Genomic DNA, 21,893 nt, shown 5'->3' on the forward strand with positions numbered 1-21,893 from the left:
AGAATCCAGCTGGCACATGGCCGCCCTCTGCTGGGCACACGGGCTCACTGCAGCCATCAAGAAGGCTGGCCCCTGCGAACAGATGGCAGAAACAAGGTCCTGGCAAAGCAAACTTTATTGTGGCCCTGAGGTTGGAGTTTCCCTCTGGGTCCTGCCGAAACTTGCGTTGGGCTGAGGGTCTCTTGTGTCGCCCTTAATAGCTCCATCCCATGCAGACTCAGATGGAGAGAGGCTGGTGGTGGGGGGGGGGAGCCTGCAGAACGTGCCGAGGAAGGAAGGCCAGCCTGCACGGTGCTTTAGCTGGCTCTCCCTCGGTCACTGCAGCCAGGACCCTCCTGGCCCCTCATTTCTTGGATCCGGGCTTTTTAGGTTTGAATGTGGGTTTGGCCTACAGAGAGAAGGGTGGGTGCCCGTGTCCCACTCCCTCCATCTGCCCGTCTCGCCACCCCCTCCCCGCCCTTCTTCCGATACTCACCTTTTTCACAGGACTCTTGTCTTTAAGACTGGATCTGGAATTGGGTGGGGTGGAGCAGGGAGGGGGAGTGGGTGGGAAGGAGAGAGTGTTCAGCCTGACACCAGTAGCACAGACCCTCTTCGTGCCCACTGGGAGAGTTGGGGGCTGCAGAATTCACCTCTCCACCTGTCACCTGCCGGGGACCACTCAGACTCGCTCTTATTCTAAACAACATATCTTGTTCTTCTCAGACTTCCATCTGCTTTCTTTTTTCGATCACAAATAGGTCTTTTTCATCATAAAAAGTAATGTTTAACTAAGTGCCACAAAATATAGCAAATAGAAATTAAGTTACTTATTTCCCTACCAGTATTAACATTTTGGTGTGTTTCCTTTTGGGCTTTTTGCTTTGTTTTCTTCTAAAAACATGTGAAATAACATGAAAGTGACTCTCCTGTCTTTTTTAATTCTATAAACACTTTCCAGGATGCTATATTCTTCATAGACACTAGGTCACATTCCATTGGGAAAATGTGACATAGCTTAATCAGCTAGTACATTGGTTGACATTTAGAATGCTTCCATTTTTACTACTACTTAAATAATGCCTATCTCGGTGCCTATCATTTTACAAAATCCCATATTTTGGATGGGATCCTTGGGAAGGAATCTCCATAGTGGAATTAGGTCAGAAGGTAAGAATACTTTCATGCTTTTCCAAGAGGTGTGGCAGCCGGCAGGGGACTCATACCGTGTGCACATAGGCCAGGCCCTTTCTGGCCCTATGCACCCTTGCTACAAGATTTTGGCCAAGTTAATAGATGGAAAGAGTTACCTCACTGCCTCCTCTTCTTTTTCCACCTTTTTTTTCTGGAAACCAAACAGTGGTGTTGGGCCAGTTAGGGTGGGGCCCAGGGCCAGAGCGGATGCCCGCTGGGCACCTGGGCTGAGCACCCAGGCTGAGCAACTGGCGGCCCTGCCCAGGCTTCGGCACACTCAGGCACACTCCGTGCAAAAGGCCTGGCTGGGTTTCTGAGGAGCCTCTGGGAGTCCCTTCCCTCACCTTGGCAACGCTTGTCTGCTTCTGGGACGCCGACCTTTTGACTTGTTTAACAGGGGTGTCCTCCTCTAGGGACACATCTACATCATCATCATCATCATCATCATCATCAACCTCCTCGCTGTCACCTTCTTCTTCCTCCTCCTCCTCCTCCTCCTCCTCTTCCCAGGGTAGGTCTGCATGGAAAGGGGGCAGGGCCTCGGAGCTCAGGGTCTCCACCTAGCTCCCATTCCGTGCCATGGGTCTTGTTCTCAGAGCTGCCCTGGGGAAGCCGGCACCTGACACCTCCTCAAGACCCTTTCTGGCCTGACAAAGTGGAGGCTTGGGTGGGGTGAGGGGTCCGGGAAACCAGAGGGCAGGGGAAGCGGCCAGCTGTGGCTCTGGCTGGGAAGGAGCCAGAGGACGGCGGCGAGGGTGGGCAGAGGGAGCAGCTCAGGAATGCAGACCTCATCCTGAGGGAAGCAGAGTCTGCCAGGGGCTTGGGGTAGGACGGTGCCCTGAGGGAGGAGGGACAACTGGACAAAGGAGGCTATGAAGGGAGTCAGCAGCTCCCTTCATAGGGAGTTTGGCTGGCTGGGGCCCATATTACTCTCCCAGCTCCATGCTTCACGGCAGCTAACCTTCCAAGTGCGGGTCGGACTTGGCATCATGCAAACTTGTTCCTGAATTTCCCGTGTATCCCTCCCAACTGCTCCTTGAAGATGAGACCAAGTACACCCCACCCTCATGCTCTAGGCAAGGGAACTGTGGCCCAGAGGCGCCGGCAGGTAAAGGAGGACTTCCAGTCCAGACCACTGGCAATCACGCTGCCTTTGGGGATTTTCGCCAGTAATTCCATAATCCCCCGAGCGTTGGAGTGCCTCTTCCCTCCTTGGCCCTGTGCGGGGCACGGTACTCTGAGACTTTCCCCGGGTCCAGGATCTGACTTACTGTAACGTTCCTGGCCACTGAGGAACACAGGCCCAGAGCCAGACCGCAGCTGGAAAGTGACTGGAGGAGAAAGCTCCAGTCCCATGAGGACGACCTGCAGGGAGAGGGATATGAGGGCAGGAGCAGAGAAGATGGGCTGGCTCAGCTCTGGCAGATGCCTGCCAGCTGGTCTCTGGCAGAAACACTCAGAACGGATCCCCCAGACCCCAACTAGACACATTGGGCCTCACTGTGTCATCAGCCCCTTCCTGCTGAGGTGGGTTCTGTCGGAGGAGAATGGGAATCTGATAAGCCCGTTCTTGTTAAAGATCCCAGACAGGCTTCCAAACTGAGGGGCCACTGTTCCGTAGAGAATTCTGACGGCTACTGACTGAGTTGTATCCCCCAAATTCTTACGTGAAGCCCTAACCTCCAGTGTGAGGTATCTGCAGATGGGGCTTTTGAGAGATGAGGTCTTGAGAGCTGAGCCCTCAGGATGGGATGAGTGTCCTTGTAAAGGAGACCAGAGCGTTCCCTCTGTTGCTGTCTCTCTGCTATGGGAGGACAGAGAGCAGGCAGCCACTGGCAAGCCAGGAACAGGGTCCTTCCCCAAATCTGACCATGCTGGCACCCTGGTCTCAGACTTCAGCCTCCAAAACTGGGACAAAATAAATGTCTGTTGTTTAAGCCCCTCACTCTGTGGTATTTTGTTAGGGCAGCCCACCCAAATAAGACACTGACCAAATGGGAAAAGCAGACACCAGGTGGTATGTACAGTACCAGCAGTGTGGATGTACGTGCGAATAAGTTAGACTTCTCTTAAGTGTGAACCACAATTTTCAGTGCACAGTACAATATTTCTTTTCCTTACACTTCTGCAAACTTCCCAAATTTTCTGGAGTATTGATGATGATACTCCTATTTACTGATTGCCTACCATATGCCAGGCCCTAGGCCAAGCATTTTATGGGCTTTATCCATTGAGCCCCTCCTGACAGTCCCACAATGGAGATGTCCTGACTTCACAGAGGAGGGAACGGAGGAGGTTTTGGGAGAGGAATTTAGAGTTCTGGGCTCAGAAGGGAAGGAGATAAGTGAAAACTGAAACTCTGCAGCCAGCAACACCTATAAATGCTGGATAAAATGTGCTCCAATGTTTTCATTGCATGGCTGCATAGTAAGACAGAAGGAAGGGGTCCCGTGCACCAGAAATGAAGGGGCAGCGTGCGCAGGGGCCGAGCGCAGCTGAGGGGGGATGGGCCTGAAAACATCTCTGGCCTGGAGTTCGTTTGCCTAAAAATTACTTATTTGCCAGAGAGAGAGGCAGGCAGAGGGAGAAGCAGGCTCCCCACTGAGCAGGGAGCCTGATGTGGGGCTCCATTCTAGGACCCTGGGATCATGATCTGAACCAAAGGCAGACACCTATCCCACTGAGCCGCCCAGGCGCCCCATGACCTTGGGTTTTAACACAAACTCATGGATAGGAGACAGGGCCTGGGCTTAAGAAAGGAGTGCTGTCACGGAGCCTGCTGAATAGAGGCCAGGACCCTCCAAGGGTTGTACCTCAATAAAAAGCTCCAGGGTCAGGGTGAGGTAAGGAGACTCCAGAATTCCAAACCCACCTACCAGGAACTCCTCCTCCCCCTACCACTGATGGAAGGAAATGCAAAAGGGATAAAAGAAGTCTTCTGTGAGAACCCAAAAACCCATGGCTGTACCTCTCACTCACACAAAGTTTGAATTCACTTGGTGAGTACTGCCTAGTCAAGAAACTTGTCTAAAATCCCAGGCTGGTGACATTCCTGAGCAAATGGCAGATACAAATGCAAAACTATTCCCTTGGGACACTGTCAATTTTCTTCACATGGAATCCTTTCAGAAAAAAAACAAGACCCTGAAGACATCTCCCCATCTAAAATTACAAAACATTCCTCCTCTCCCTCTGCCATTCCCTCTGGTTGTACTCTCTGGCTCTCTCTCTATCAAATAAATAACATCTTTTAAAAAAATTATTTATTTGTCAGAGAGAGGGATAGAGAGAGCACAAGGAGGCAGAGAGAAGCAGGCTCCCCGCTGAGCAAGGAGCCTGATGTGGGACTCTATCCCAGGACCCTGGGATCATGACCTGAGCTGAAGGCAGATGCTTAACCAACTGAGCCACCCAGGCAATACAATAAATAACATCTTTAAAATTACAAAACAGACAAGACACAATCCTGTTAGAGTGAGCAGAAGGAAACAAAATGAGGACAGACCAGCATAGGCAAGAATCTGAATCAAAAGAATAACAATCTAAACAATTGTGAAATCAGATTGATGAAAGTCAAATAAACAAAAATAGCAATCAGAACCATGAGAAGAGGTATTAGGAGAAATAGAAAGAACCAAATGCCCCCTCTAGAGTGAACAAAGGGTTAAAAAGTAGAATAAACCAGCTGAAATAAGGATCAGTAAACTGGAATCATGCTGTGAAGAAACTGCCCAGTACCCAGCAGAGAGAGATAAACAAAATACGAAAGAGAACCTGAGAGGTATGGAGGACAGAATGAGCAGATCCAACACGCGTCTACTCACAGTAAGGGACTAGAAGCAATGGAGTCAGTACACAGAGTAATAACCAAGAGCTTCTAGAAACCATCAAGGACACAGATCCTCACATCCAGGAAACCTATGTCCTGAACAGATAAATAAAAACAAATGTACACCTGAACATGCCATAGTGAAACGGTGGACAGCAAAAACAGAGTTTATCTTAAAATAAACCAGAGAGGAAACACAGATTTCCAAAAAAGGAACAATAACCAGACTGAAGGTTTTGATAGCAACGTCAAAAAACAGAAGAGAATGTCATCCTCAAAGGTTTGAGGGAAACTACCTCTCTATGTAGAATTATACACAGCCAAACTATGATGAAGGGATGAGTAAAATAAAAGATATTTCCAGGCAAAGCCCAAGTAAGTTCACTACTCCCAGACCTACTCAATGAGGTCTCAAAAAAGATGATAATTAACTCACGCAGTCACTCTGGAAAACAGTATGGAGTTTCCTCCTGTTCCTTAAAAACAGTATGAAGGTACCCTACAACCCAGCAATTGCACTACTAGGTATTTATCCAAAGGATGCAAACATAGTGATCCAAGGGCACGTGCACCCCAATGTTTATAGCAACCATGCCCACAATTGCCAAACTATGGAAGGAGTCCAGATGTCCTTTGGCAGATGAATGGATAAAGAAGAGGTGGTACAGAAAGGAGACAAACCATAAGAGACTTTTAATCTTAGGAAACAAACTGAGGGTTGCTGGAGGGGGGAGAGGTTGGGGAATGGGGTAACTGGGTGATAGACATTGGGGAGGGTATGTGTTGTAATGAGCGCTGGGTGTTGTGTAAGACTGATGAGTCACAGACCTGTACCCCTGCAACAAATAACACATTATATGTTAATTAATTGAAATTAAAAAAAAAAGAAGAGGTGGTACACAAACACACACACACACACACACACACACACACACACACAGGAATATTACTTGGTCATCAAAAAGTATAAAATCTTGCCATTTGCAATGACATGGATGGAGCTAGAGGGTATCATACTAAATGAAATAAATGAGTCAGAGAAAGACAAATATATGATTTCATTCATATATGGAACTTGAGAAACAAAACAGATGAACATAGGGAAAGGCAAGGAAAAATAAGATAAAAACAGAAAGGGTGGCGAACCCAAGAGACTCTTAACTCTAGGAAACTGAGGGTTGCTGGAGGGGACGTGGGTGGGGGTAGGTGGTAAGTGGGTGATGGGCCTTAAGGAGGGCATGTGATGTGATGAGCACAGGGTATTATACGTAATTGGCGAATCACTGCATTCTACCCCTGAAACTAATAATACACGATATGTTAACTAAATCAAATTTAAATATATATATATTTTTTTAAAAGAGGGCAATTACATGGAGAAGGAAGAAGTGGATAAGAGCAGCAGTGGTGAGCAAGCAAGTTGGTCAACAAAGAAAAATCCAAGTAAGCATCACTGTAAAACAAAATCACATTAGTATTGACTAGTATCAAGTGAGTTTAAAACAAGCTACAACTAAGACATTGCACGGTAACAGGTAAGTTAAGAAGAGGGTAATCAGAAAATCTCCCTGGACTGTTTTGGGGGGGGGGATAAAATATTAATTTTAGACTAATCATGCATGATTGTTAAAAAATTAAGAACCAATACAAATTAGAATGAGATTCAACAGCATCCAAACCAATAGAAATGGGGAAAAGAAACCTTAATCTCATAAAAGACAGGAAAAAGAGAAAAAAGAAAAACAAAACATGAAAAAGTAAGGAATACAGAATCACAAAGTACATGTTACAAATAAACCTAAGTATATTAGCATCACAGTAAACATAAACAGACTATATTGGCCAGACAGATTAACATAAAACATAGTTACTTATTGCGTATAAGATACATGCCTAAAACATAAGCACATAGAAAGGTTGAAGAAAAGACATGGAAGCATACACAGCAGGTGTGGCAGAGGCTTCTCATGCTTAATGCAATATCCATTCTTCCTTTTTTCCAAATAGTATCAGTGCCCTAATACTATTCAAATACTGTCCCCACCAAAGACCGTATTCCCCAGTTTCCTGTGTAGTTGGCTGTGATCATGTCACTAATTTCTGGACAAGCAAAATTTGGTGGATGGCGCTTGTGTGAAGACTCCTTAAGAGGTAGACAGAGAACTGAGAAAAGCCCCTTTGGTCTCCTCCTGTTTCTTCTCGCCTATTACCCCAAATGCAGAAGTGAGAGCTGGAGCTGCAGCAGCCTTTTTGGACTGTAAGATGATCGATCCTGAGGAAGGAAGTTTTGAGCCAAGGTGAGGAGAAAGAGAAGAGAAGACTGGGTCTTTGGTGAACATGGAGCCATCTTACCAGCCTTGTACTGACTATCTTTGGATGTCTTCTATCCAAGACAGAAATGAATCTTGAGTGTATTTGAGTCCCTGTACTTGGGTATCTGTTATTGCAAGCACACCTATTTAAAACAAAAATGAAGTGATATGTACCACTTGCAGAGGGATGCTGGCAATGGTGAAGGCTATGTATGTGTGGGGTATGAAATATATTCCTTTTGATTTTATTGTATACCTAAAACTGCTAAAAACATAAATAAAACCCTTATAAAAATGAAGCTAGTTGTATTTGTTAGAACTAGGTTTGATAACAAATAGCAGAAAACTCAATGCCACTGGCTTACATAACATAGAAGCTTGTTTCTTTGTCACATGAACTAAACCTGGATATAAGTGGTCAGCAGCGGGTATACTGGTCTTCAATCACCAGGGATTTAGGCCCTTCCTATTGTGCTACTCTGCCATTTTTAGTACATGGCTTCTACCTTCTGGCCCAGGATGGCTGCTCATTCTAGCCATCACATCCATATTCCAGCCAGCAGGAAGGAAGAAGGGATAAAAACAGTCACATGATCTCTAAGGACACTTTACCACTTCTGCTTACATTCCATTGGCCAGAACTTCACGGCCATGCCTTATTCGCAGTAGCTGGTGGCCAGCTAAAAGTTATGAATTCCACTACTACAGAATAAAGGAAAATGGATATTAAGAGAAAATTGGAAAACAAATTAATAGCAGATGATGTAAGCTTGAATTCAATAAGCATTTTTAGGGATAAAGAACTAATATTAGTTTATCGGGAAGATAATTCTGTTAATCATACGCACCAACAACACAGTCTAAACATACATAAGACTACAGCTACATTATCAAGACAGTGTGGTATTGGAAGGAGAGATACAAAGATCAATGAAACAGAAGACCTAGAAATAGACCCACATAGACACGTGCAACTGATCATTGATGAAGGTGCGCAACTGGATAAAGGGAGAGAGGAGAGTTTGTTCCATGAATGGTGCCGGAGCAACCAGACACCCATAGGTAAAGAGATGAAGCTTGACCTAAACCCCACAACTTCTACCATAATTACCTCTAAACAGATCATGGGCTTCAGTATAAAACAGGAAACTATAAGACTTTTGGACAAAAACCATAGAAAGTCTGTGATTTTGGAGCAGACTAAGAGTTTTCAGACTTTCTAATAGCAAAAGTCATACAAGGAAAACTGGTAAGATAGGCCTCATCAAAATTAATTTTGTTCCATAAAAGTTCATTGGAAGGGATAAAAAGACAAGTCACAGATTGGGGAGAAAATATTTGCAAACCACAGGCTTGACAAAGGACTAGTGTCTAGAATCTATAAAGAACTAGGAGAACCCAACAGTAACAAAACAATCCAAGTAAAAAATGGGCAAAAGACATGAACAGACATTTTATTGAATACAGAGATGGCAAATGACAAATAAATACGACAAGGTGTTTGGCCTCATTAGCCATTAGGGAAATGCAACTCAAAAGCACCATGAGATACCAAGACACACATTTTAGAATGGCTAAAGACAGGAATAGTGACAACATTAAATGTTGGTGTTGATGCAGAAAATGGCTATCACTCATGTAAATGGTACAGCCACTTTAGGAAACAGTTTGGCAATATAGTCAAGTAAGCAGGAAACCACCATATGACCCAGAAATTGTACTCCTGGGAATTTATCCCAGAGAAAGGAAAAGTTACACTTACATAAAATTTTTTACACAAATGTTCATAGCAGCTTTATTCATAACTGCCCCAAAGTGGAATCAGCTCAGTTTTTCCACAGATGAATGGTTGAGCTGTGGCATGGTGAGACCACGGAATACTACTCACCAATAAAAAGAATACACACAACAGTTTGGATGAAACTCCAAGAGATTATGCTAAGAAAAAAAAAACAAAAACGCCTGTTCCAAAAAAGTTACATGTGTATGATACTATTTCTAGAACAAAAACTGTAGAAATGGAGACTAGGTTGGTGGTTGCCAGAGGATAGGGATAGAACAGGAGGAAGAAGGGAGGTGGGTGTGGTTATAAAAGGGTAATATGAGGGATCCCTGTTGTCTCCCCTGCCCCACACTGGTGCTAAATATATGAACTTAGGTGATGAAATTGTATTGAACAAGATGGCTTGATTGTATCAATGTCTATATCCTCATTTCTTTCTTTTTTTTTTTAAGATTTTATTTATTTATTTGACAGAGATCACAAGTAGGCAGAAAGGCAGGCAGAGAGAGAAGGAAGCAGGCTCCCCGCGGAGCAGAGAGCCCGATGCGGGGCTCGATCCCAGGACCCTGAGATCATGACCTGAGCTGAAGACAGAGGCTTTAACCCACTGAGCCACCCAGGCGCCCCTATATCCTCATTTCAATGTTAGATTATAGTTTTGCAGAATGTTACTTGGGGAAAACTGGGCAAATATATAGGTATATCTCTGTATTATTTCTTACAGCTATATGTAAATCTACAATTATCAAAAAGCCCCTTTTCAACTGAAAAATAAACATATATAAAGTAAATAATAAAATTATAAGAGGAACCCACTGGAAATACACAATCATAAGAGGGAGTTTTAAAGACAAATTATTTTGGTAATTGATAGATCAGGGAGACAAAATAGGTAGGTTTGAACACAATTAATAAACTTGTAATTGGACTCCCCAAGAGAGAAGTAGGGAGCAGAAAAAAGTATTTGCATAATAATGGCCAAAAAATTTCCAAATTTGATGAAAACAATGAACCCACAGATTTAAGAAGTTCAAAGAACCTCAAGGCATTTTATAAATTGTTCCAAACCTGTGATGAGGATAAAATCTTAATGCAGCCAGAGGTAAAAAAAAGACATTGCATAAAGAGGAATTTCTGAAGACAAGGATGCTAGATTTCTCCAAATTATGCAAGCTAGAAGGCCAATGGAGCCATGTTATTAAGTGTTGAAGGCAAAAGTGTCAACCTAGAGTTCTACACAAAGTAGAACAGTACCAGAAATGGTAAACATAACAATGTTTTATTCTAATTTCTAATCTCTTTAAAATACAGACTGTCTCGGTGCATCTGTCTGGTTCAGTCAGAAAAGTGTACGACCCTTGATCTTGGGGTTGTGAGTTCAAGCCCCATGTTGGGTGGAGAGGTCACTAAAATAATAAACACTTAAGGGATGCCTGGGTGGCTCAGTCGGTTAAGCCTCTGTCGATCTCAGCTCAGGTCTTGATCTCAGGGTCGTGGGTAAAGTATTAACAATGTAGTGTGGGATTTATAGCATATGTGGAAACCAAAGTTATTACAATAATAGCACAAAGGATGGGAAATGAGAAATGAAGTGTACTGAAGCAAGATTTTCATATCATTCATGAAGTGGCATAATTCTATTTGAATATAGACTATTGTAATTTAAAGATGCATCTATAAATTCTAGAGCAACCACAAAAAAAGATAATAAAGAGAGGAGATATATCTAAGAAACCAATAGTGGAGATGAAAATGTAATCATAAAACCCACTTAGCTAACCCAAAACAAGGCCAGAAAAAAAAGAAGAAAGGAACACAGACAGGACAAATAGGAAAGCCCATATCAAGACAATAGGTTAAAATCCAGACTTGTTGATAATTATTTTAAATATTAACAATCCAAATACTCTAATTAAAAGGCAGGGACGACTAGATTGGCTAAATGAGAAAGATTCAATTATACGGTAACTAAAGGGAACCTACTTTATAGAGAGATATGGAAGTTAAAAGTAATATGACAAAATTAAAAAAATAGGAAAATTTTAGCACAAACAGTAATCAAAAGGGAGCTAGAGGCTCTAATCAGACCAAGTAGACTTCAGAGTATTTACCCCAGATAAAGAGCAGCATTTCATTTTAAAGGGATCAACTAATCAAGAAGCTATAGCACTCCTAGTATATGTGCCTAATAAAATAACTTCAAAATACATGAAGTAAAAACTGATAATTGATAGGAGAAAAGGCAAAAGCACAGACAGTCCTTTCTTAGTAGCAGATCAAGTAGATAGAAAATGAGTAAGGATACAGAAGACTCCAACAAAATTACCCACCAGCTTGCTATAGCTGACAGTAATAAAACAATACATACAACCACAGAACACACGTTCTTTGAGAATTAAGGAACTATTCACCAAACGTTCTTTGAGAATTAAGGAACTATTCACCAAACTAGGCCATGTTATAGGTCATGAAAGTCTGAACACAGGACAGAAATTATATATAGAGAGATTTCCTCAGACCACAATGAGATAGAACTAGAAATCAATGAGAGAATCTAAAGAAGAAAACTATAAAATAATTTATTTATTTATTTATTTATTTATTTATTTTTTTAAGATTTTATTTATTTATTTGAGAGAGAGAGCATGAGTGAGAAGCAGACTCCCCGTGGAGCTGGGAGCCCGATGCGGGACTCGATCCCGTGACTCCAGGATCATGACCTGAGCCGAAGGCAGTCGTCCAACCAACTGAGCCACCCAGGCGTCCCCTATAAAATAATTTAAATGGAATAAAGATGAAGACTGTACTTATCAACATTTGTGGGATGAAGTCAGAAAGGTGCTTAGAAGGAAATCAAAGCATGAAATGGTGGTATCAGAAAAAGACCAAATGCCAAAAAAAAAAAAAGTCAGTAATATAAAATTCTGCTTTAAAAAACTAGAAGAAGAGCAAATTAAAACCCAAATAGACAGAAGAAAGGAAATAAAGAACAGAGTTTAATAAAATTCAAAACTGGGTCAACAACAGAGAAAACTTGAGACCAAAAGTGGGTTCCTGAAAAGATGGATAAAAATATTAAACCTGTAACCAGACTGTACAAGGAAAATGGAAAGAAGACACAAATTGCCATTATCAGGAACAAAAGAATAGAGTCTACTACAGATTTTCCAGAAAAGGAAGGGAACATTATGGACAACTCGATGCCAATGAATTTGACAACTTGATCAAAATGGAAAAATTCCTTGAAAGACATAAAGCTCTCTTAAGAAAAAACAACCCACAATGTCCTACATCTATTAAAGAAATTTAAGTTGTAGTTAACCAGATTGCTTCACACATGAGTTCTACCAAAATATTTAAGGAAAAAAAATACCAAATTTCTATGAACTATTTCAGAGAACAGGAGAGTATCTTCCTTCTCATTTTATGAGGTCAGCATTACCCTAATGCTAAAACCAGACAGAAACAAGAAATGACAAGAAAACTGCAGTTCAATGTTGCTCATAAATATAGAACAAATACCTTTTTTTAAAGATTTTAAACAATCTCTATACTCAACAGTATACTCCACTCAGCCTCGAACTCATAACCCCGAGATCAAGGGTGGCATGCTCTATTGACGGAGTCAGCCAGGCGCCCCAATGTGAATATCTTTAATAAGATATTAGCAGATGGAATTCAGTAATACATAAAACTGTACATTCTTGGGATAAGTCCCAATAAATATAATGATACATTTATTGTCCTTTTATGTATTGCTGGCTCAGTTGGTAGAGCATATCACTCTTGATCTCTGGGTTGTGAGTTTGAGCCCCATGTTAGGCATGGAGCATACCTAAAATTTAAAAATATTATGAGAAATAAAATTTGGGGGATGCCTGGGTGGTTCAATGGGTTAATCCTCTGCTTCAGCTCAGGTCATGGTCTCAGGGTCCTGGGATAGAGTCCCACACCGGGCTCTCTGCTCAGCTCTCTGCTCTGCTCCCTCCTCTCTCCACCTTCCTCTCTGCCTACTTGTGATCTCTCTGTCAAATAAATAAATAAAAATCTTAAAAAAAAAAATTGGGGGGTGCCTGGGTGGCTCAGTCAGTTGGGCATCTGCCTTCAGCTTGGGCCACCCAGGCACCCCTAAAACATTTTTTTAAAGATTTTATTTATTTGAGAGAGAGCATGAGAGCGCACACAGGATCGAGCATGAGCAGGGAGGGGCAGAGGGGGAGGATCTGGGAATATGAACCAGACTCCACAAGGAGCCTGGAGCCAGATGCAGGCTTGAAGCTATGAATGTGAGATCTTGACCTGAGCCGAGACCAGGAGTGGGCACTTAACTGTGCCCCACTATTTGCATACTTTATACTGCACACAAAAAAAGGGGCACCTGGGTGGCTCAGTGGGTTAAGCCTCTGCCTTTGGCTCAGGTCATGATTTCAGGGTCCTGGGATCAAGCCCCGCATCAGGCTCTCTGCTCAGCGGGGAGCCTGCTTCCCCCTCTCTATCTGCCTGCCTCTCTGCCTACTTGTGATCCCTGTCAAATAAATAAATAAAATCTTAAAAAAAAAAAAAAAAACCTCAAAATGGGTCAGAGACTTAACTCTAAGAACTAAAGCTATAAAACTTCTAGAAGAAAACATAGAAGCAAATTTTCATGACGTTGGATTAGGTGACAGTTTCTTAGATTCAAAGCCAGAAGCACAAGCAACAAGATAAAACATATAAATTGGACTACATCAAAATTAAAAACTTTTGTGCTGGGGGCACCTGGGTGGCTCAGTGGGTTAAACCTCTGCCTTCGGCTCAGGTCATGATCTCGGGTCCTGGGATCGAGCCCCACATCAGGTTCTCTGCTCAGCAGGGAGCCTGCTTTCCTCTCTCTCTCTCTCTCTCTCTGCCTGTCTCTCTGCCTACTTGTGATCTCTGTCTGTCAAATGAATAAATAAAATCTTAAAAAAAAAAAAACTTTTGTGCTGCAAATGGTATCATTGAGAAAGAAGACAACTCAGAAAATGGGAGAAAAATATTTGCAAATCATCTGATAAGGGGCTTATATGCAGAGTATATAAAAACCTCATGTGATTTAAAGAAGTCTAATATTAAATACCAAACTCAAATGCAATTTTAAAAAATGAATAAACACCTGAGTAGACAATGCTCCAAAAAAGATACACAAATGACCAATAAAAACATGAAGAGAGCTTCAATGTCATTAGTCATTAAGTAAAGCAAATCAGAACCGCACTGGGGGCACCAGGGTGGCTCAGTCGGTTAAGTGTCCCATAACTCTTAATTTCAGATCAGGTTATGATTTTGGGGTCCTGGGACCAAGCCCCATGTCGGTCTCCATGCTCAATGTGGAGTCTGCTTGGCCCTCTCCCTCTGCTCCTTCCCCTGCGCTCTCTCTCAAATAAGTATAAAAATAAACTCTTAAAAAAAAAAACCATGTTGAACTGCCGGTCCATACCCAATAAAACGAGTAATCAAAATGACAGACAATAAGGAACATTGAAAGGATGTGGGAAAATCGGAATCCTCCCACCTGTGAAATGGTGCAACTACTTTGGAAAAGACTGTCAGTTCCTCAAAAAGTTCTATACGTCAAGCCGCCATGTGACCTGGCATTCGCGCCCCCGGGTATATCCTCGAGAGAAATGAAAACATAGGTTCATCCAAAAATTTGTACATGAATGTTCACAACAGCATTCATAATAGGTAGAAGTAAAACAAATTCCATAAACTGCTGAATGGATGATTGAGATGTGGGATTGTCCAAACAGGGGATATCATTTGGCAATTATAATAAGGACTGTTACATGCTATCACACAGATGAACCTTAAAAACATTGTGTTATGTGAAAGAAGAAGCAGTCACAAAAGACCACACGTTTTATGATTCGTATGAACTGCCCAGAATAGGCCAATGTAGTGGGACAGAAAATAGATTAACAGTTGCCTAGTGCTGCAGGGGTAGGGGATGGGGAGGTATGCTGGTAGGTATGGAGTTACTTTTGGGGGTGATGAGAATGTTCTAAACTAAGACTGTGATGGTTACACCACCCTTAATTTACTAAAAACCATCTGATTGTACCTTAATAGGCGAAGCTTATGGTACACGAATTATCTCTCAATAAATACATTAATACCATTTTCGGCAGCACCCAAAATCATGCAGTATGTTGGGGTAGATTTTACAAAGTGTGTACATGACCAGTTCCTTGAACACTCCAAAATATTAGTAGTAAAAGTTAGTTACATTAACGATATACGCGAGAGTGAAAAATGAAAGACTTAGAGAAGCATATGTTCAATTATTAATGACTCAAAATTGTTATGATGCCAATTCCCTTCAAAAAAGTCTATACACTCAATACAACCTCCATCAAAATCCCAACAGATGATTTTTAAAGAAAGCCTATGGCATCTGGGTGGCTCAGTTGGTTAAACTACTACTGCCTTCGGCTCAGGTCATGATCCCAGAGTGCTGGGATGGAGCCCCATATAGAGCTTCCCCTGCTCTGCAGGGAACCTGTTTCTCCCTCTCCCTCTGCCTGCCACTCCCCCTGCTTGTGCGTTCTCTCTGTCAAACAAATAAATAAAATCTTAAAAAAAAAATTAGGAAAGAAAGCCTGTTGAAATCTCCATGGAAATGCTCAGGACCTAGAATTGCCAACACAATTTTGGAAAGGAACAACAAAATTGTAAGAGTCATACTAATTTTAAGACTCCCTATAATACTATGATAACCAAATCACTGTTAGGAGAGTAAAGGTAAAAAATAAATCAACAAAATAATATAGAAATATACACATACATATATGGGCAATTGATTTACGGCAAAATGCCAATACAATTGCACAGTGAAAGGATAGTCTTTTTTAAAAAATGTGGTACTAGAGCACTGGATAGAAACTTGGAAAAAAAAGTCTCATTATCCTTACTTTATACCATGTAAAAAAATTATCTTGAAATGGATCATTGACTTAAATATAAGAGCTAAAACAATAGCACTTCTAGAAGAAAATTTAAAAGAAAACATTTGTGACTTTAGTTTAGGTAATGATTTCTCAGGACACCAAAAAAATGAACCATAAGAGAAAAAAATGTCAGGGGCACCTGGATGGCTCAGTCAGTTAAGCATCTTCCTTTGGCTTGGGTGATGATCTCAGGGTCCTGGGATCGAGTCCCTCATCAGGTTCCCTCCTCAGTGATCCTGCTTCTCCCTCTTCCCCTGCCCTTCCCCCTGCTCATGCACTCTCTCTAATAAATAAAATCTTTTTTTAAAAAGGAGAAAAAAATGTCAAATTGGACTTATAAAATTAAAAACTTGTGCTCTTTGAAAAAACTATTATGAAAAGGCAAGCCATGTACTAAGAGAAAATATTTGAAAAATAAATATATGTATTATTTTTAAAGATTTTATTTATTATTTGACAGAGAGACAGCAAGAGAGGAAACACAAGCAGGGGGAGTGGGAGAAGGAGCAGCAGGCTTCCTGCTGAGCAGGGAGCCCGATGCGGTGCTCTATCCCAGGACCCCAGGATCATGACCTGAGCTGAAATCAGATGCTTAACCAACTGAATAACCCAGGTACCCTGAAATAAATATTTTTGATAAAAGACTATCCAAAATATATAAAGAACTACAACTCAATAAGAATAATTCAACTTAAAAATGGGCAAAACATCTCAACAGGCATTTTGCAAAAGAAGATACACAAATGGTCAAAAACCAAGAAGATGGTCAATATCATTAGTTATCAAAGAAATATAAATAAGAACCACAGTGAGATGCCACTACATACATACTAGAATGGCTAACGTTAAGACTGACAATGCAAAGTGTTGGTGAGGATGTGGAACACGGGAATTCTCGTCCACTGCTGGTAGGGATGCAAAGTGGTACAGTAATTTGGAAAAACAGTTTGGCAGTTTTCTTTTTTTTTTTTATTTATTTTTATTTATTTTTTATTTTTTTTTTAAAGATTTTATTTATTTATTTGAGAGCGAGACAGTGAGAGAGAGCATGAGCGAGGAGAAGGTCAGAGGGAGAAGCAGACTCCCCATGGAGCTGGGAGCCCAATGTGGGACTCGATCCCGGGACTCCGGGATCATGACCTGAGCTGAAGGCAGTCATCCAACCAACTGAGCCACCCAGGCGTCCCTTTTTTTTTTTTTTTTTAAAGATTTGGCAGTTTTCTATAAAGTTGAACATAGACAAGAGGATGGGAGGGGAGAATAAAATTTAATATAGGCTTATCCTGTAGTTCTACTCCTTGGTAGTCACTAGGAATGAGAACATATGTGCATACAAATACACTCAAATGTTCATAGCAGCTTTAGTCATGGTAGTATAAAACTAGAAACTACCCAAATATCCATTAACAAGTGAGTGAATAGATCTTAACAGATATATACCTTTGTAGAATAGAATATTACTCTGATACAAAAAATGAGCACCTACTCTTTTACCAACCAACAACATGGATAAAGTTCGGAACTGTTACGCTAAGTGAGAAGAGCCAGGTACAAGAGAATATGCGTTGCCTGATTCCATGGAGATGAAATTCTAGAAAAGGCAGAACTATAGTGACAGAAAGTCATAGATCAAAGGTTGCCAGAGGCAGTGGTAGGTGGAAAGAGCTGACTCCAGAGAGGCATGAGGGAATTCTGGGGGGCGGTGGAAATTTTCTCTACTTCGACAGCAGTGACGGCTCCATTTGTCAAAGGCAAATGGAGCTCATTGGTGAATCTTATTGCATGTAAATTATATCTCAGTAAAGCAGATAGAAAAACCAACCCGGGGGCGCCTGGGTGGCTCAGTGAGTTAAAGCCTCTGCCTTCGGCTCAGGTCATGATCCCAGGGTCCTGGGATCTGAGCCCCGCATGGACTCTCTGCTCAGCGGGGAGCCTGCTTCCATTCCTCTCTCTGTCAAATAAATAAATAAAAATCTCTAAAAAAAAAAAAAAAAAAAAGAAAGAAAGAAAAAAACCAGCTCAAAGAAATGGAAACATTGAGACAAATGGGTGCCACACAGTTTGTTCACTTCCTTACTCACTCAATCATTCTACATTGAGTTTCCACAGTATACCAGGCACTGTGGTGAAGGCAGTAAATGAAACAGGCAGTCCTTGCTCTCTTGGAGCTTAGATCCTGGCTGGAGAGAAAGATATGGCACAAATGAAGACTGAGCCAGTGACGGGTCCCATGGGGGAATCAAATGATTATGGAAGGGTAGGAAGAGGGGGTGCTGTTTGTGGTCAGGGAAGACTTCTCCAGTGAGAGGACATATGAGCAAAGGTTGAATTGAAGTGGGGGGTATGTGTGTCCTTCTCACGGGAACAGTAAACACAAGACTCCTAGGAAGGGGTATGTTTGGAATTTTCAAGGTACAGTCAAGAAAGTCAGTGTGGTTTGAGCAGGGTTAAGGAGGGGAGAGTAGCAAAGGTTGAGATTAAGAGAGGTTTCTGCAGGCCAGAAGTAAAGGATCTCGGATTTCATTTGAAGTGAAAAGGGAAGCCACGTGGTCTGATTTGTATTTAAATGGATCCTTCTGAAAGCCCCTGGCTGGCTCGTCAGAAGAGCCTGCAATTCTTGATCTCAGGGATGTTAGTCCAAGCCCCACACTGGGTGGAGAGATTACTTAAATATTTAAAAAAATTAAAAGCATCCTTCTGGCAGCTGTGCATAGAATAGATCAGGAGTTGGAGAACTTTTTTCTGTAGTTATTCGGTAAATACTTTAGGCTTGTGAACCATATGGTTTCTGTGGAGACCACTCAGTTCTGCTGTTACCAAGTGAAAATTGGCATGAATAATACATACACGGAGGTGTGTGGCTGTGTTTCAATAACACCTTATTTACAAAAACAGGCAGTGGGCTGGGTTTAATTCTGTAGTTTGTTGAACCCTGGAATAGATTATAAGGAACCAAGGGAGGTAGGTAGACTAGGTTGGAGGCAATAAAATTGAGCAAGAGGTAATGGTCACCTGGACCAGGGTATGGTAGGGAGGTGCTGAGTGGTGGTCAGACTGGATGGTGGATGTCTGAAGGTAGAGCCAACAGGATTTGCTGGTGATATGCGGTGTTTGAAAAGGAAGTTTTTGTCCTGATTAACTGGAAGAGCATTTTTATCCTGGGAGAGGATCAGGTTTGGGGGTAGGGGAAGAGATTATTGATAAAAATCAAGAGTTTTGGTTTGTTAAGTATGGGCTATCTCTTAGGTATCAGATACATGGAGCTGGCTGGGGACCTGGAGAATGAAGGAAAGAGAGTGGGTTTACAGAAATAAACATCAGAGTCTCCATTTGTATAGATGGTTTTGAAAGCCCTGGTAATGAATGAGATCTAGGGGGATCTCAGAGATAAAGGGATAAAAGTTAGAGGGCAGTTTTACAGATAGGCCTCCCAGATGTTCAGGGAGAGATGATATTGGTCTTACCTTCACTGTTCTACCACATAGAAGGAGAGAGCACCCCACCCCCCTGTTCAGGAGGCTAGTATGCCTCGATACCCAAATAAGATAAGGAGTTTATGGATTAACCTCACTTATGAGTGTGTAAGTTTAAAAAGAATGTTTTAATATATTAGCAAAGCAAACTAGAAGTTTATAGTATGATCACGTAGTATTTATCTTAGGAATGAAAAGTTGGCAGAATAGTATTCTATTAATATAACTTACCATGTTAACAGGTTAAAGAAAGAACCTATGATTACCTGAGTAGAAAAGCATTTGCTAACCAATTATGATTAAAATGAAGAAATCCCAGAGCGCCTGGGTGGCTTAGTTCTTAAGCGTCTGCCTTGGGCTCAGGTTATGATCCCAGAGTCCTGGGATAGAGCCCCATATTGGGCTCCCTGCTCAGCGGGAAGCCTGATTCTCCCTCTCCCACTCCCCCTGTTTGTGTTCCCTTTCTTGCTGCTGTGTCTCTCTCCGTCAAATAAAGCAAGCCACTGGGCGGCTCAGTTGGTTAAGCGGCCCACTCTTGGTTTCAGCTCAGGTTATGATATCAGGGTCAGGAGATCCAGCTCTGTGCTCATCATGGAGTCTGCTTAAGATTCCCCCCACCCCACGCTCACATGCACTCGATCTCTCTCTCAAATAAATAAATATATATATATATATATATGAACAAAACAAGGACATATACCGTTATAATCTTACCCAATATTTTACTGGAGGTCCTAGACCGTGTAGTTGGATTTAAAAAAGACACAAAACTGCTATTAACAACGATGATTTGCATAGAGCGCTCAAGACAAATTATTAGAAGTAAGAGAATTTCTGGATACACAGTCAGTATGGAAGTCATCAACAGTGTCCTGTCACCAGCATTAAAAGATTTAAAAATGTGATTTTGAAGAGGGGTTAAACTGGCCCAAGGTCACACAGCTAGGAAAGGGTGCGCTGGGACTGACGTGGGGCTCTCTGCCTCCTACGGCCGGGCCGGGCTCTTGGTCAGGGCTACACGGTCTCTGAGGAAGGGCTGCCCTGCTGCGGAACGACTGTATCCCCGCTTGGTGTCTGTCCATCCCTACCCAGGAGTTGAGGCCTGAGTAGGGCCTCCTAGCCCCGGGGCAGGCAGTCTCCCTAGGCCTGCGGGGAAAGGCTCACCATGGGTAGCACGGAGGCCTGAAGCGAGGCAATGGTGATGGGCTTGGTCTTCTTGTCTTCCTGGCAGGCTGGCGGCAGGATTTCCACGAGGTTCATCTCTTCTTTGGCTTTCTCCCCCAAGCATATCTGAGAGCGGTTGAAGACAAGACAGACCACCTCAACACCTGAGGGCAGCGGAGGGAAACCCTGGTTCCACCTTCTGGGACCAGAGGGTCCCCCCTGCCCTCCGCAGCTGTCCAGGTTCCTCCCGGCTGCATCCGACCACCCCTTCGGTGGTGGTGGTGGGGGCACCCACCGTACTGAGCAGCAGCTTACAGTCCTGCTTCCACTCCTTCTGGGCTTTGACCGTGCAAGTCCGCTTCTCCTGGTTTAGCTCACAGCCTGCGAAGGGAGAGGAGCGAGGGGGCCGGGCCGGCTCGGGGAGGGGCTCCCCGTTTCTATCACAAACCCCCACCCCCCGGGTTCGGAAGCCGCCAGGCCCTCACTCACCCCAGAGCATGGCCCTGGGCACTCTCTCGGCCGCGCTGCTCGTGCTGCTGAGGTTCATGCCGCCGGCGGCTGTGCGGAACGGGCGCCCGCGGTGAGCCGAGGCCCGGCCCGCATCCCGCACCCGCCCCGAGACCCCCTTGCCCCCCGCGGGCACAGCGGCGCAGCCCCGGGGCAAGCGGGTCGGGGCGGGTCGGGGCGCTCGACGCCCGGGCCGGAAAGGTAACTGGGATTACCCGGGGGCCCCCTCGGTGCTGTTGTGGTCCCAGCGGCCCTTCGCCAGGGAAGGCGGCCAGTTAGCCGCCTCCCCGGCCCCGCGCGCTGGGCGCCCCTGGCTCCCGCCCTCCGGCCTCCTCCCAGCCCCACCTGAGCGCGGTCGCCCACTGCAGGCTGTTAGGAGGCTCGCGCAGGGCCAGCAGGGCGCCGTCTACTCCGTCTTAAAGGAGAGACCCTCCTTTCCCCGTTGCGCTCAGCCATCCCTTCCTCCTCCTCCTGCCGGGGCGCACCTGGACGGCTTGTTAAGGCGCAGGGCCAGGTCCCATCTCCGCCGTTTCCCACGGTGGAGGGCTGGGTGGAGCCAAGGCGATTTGCATTTCGAACAGGTTCCCAGGTGATGTTGCTTGCTGCGGGCCCAGGACCGCGCCGGGAGCACCACCTTCATGACCTCTGGGGACTCACCAAGGCCTGCCGGGTGAGACCGCCTAG

The 21,893-nt window shown here is 43.6% G+C and overlaps 1 protein-coding gene across 1 annotated transcript; it reads right to left on the reverse strand.

Annotated features, from left to right (window-relative positions):
• Window positions 1-242: 242 nt before the first annotated feature.
• Window positions 243-21,249, reverse strand: NPM2 (nucleophosmin/nucleoplasmin 2). The gene is made up of 8 exons (XM_032855924.1): window positions 21,192-21,249; window positions 20,998-21,083; window positions 20,703-20,828; window positions 2,445-2,538; window positions 1,518-1,690; window positions 1,290-1,324; window positions 476-509; window positions 243-388 (listed from the first exon to the last, which is right to left on the reverse strand). The coding sequence occupies exons 1-8, from the start codon at window positions 21,247-21,249 to the stop codon at window positions 344-346; spliced, it is 651 nt and encodes a 216-aa protein (XP_032711815.1). The 3' UTR covers window positions 243-343.
• Window positions 21,250-21,893: the final 644 nt, after the last annotated feature.

The sequence above is a fragment of the Lontra canadensis genome, unplaced genomic scaffold (genome assembly GCF_010015895.1).
Source record: "Lontra canadensis isolate GAN:19392208 unplaced genomic scaffold, GSC_riverotter_1.0 scaffold10, whole genome shotgun sequence".
NCBI lineage: Eukaryota > Metazoa > Chordata > Mammalia > Carnivora > Mustelidae > Lontra > Lontra canadensis.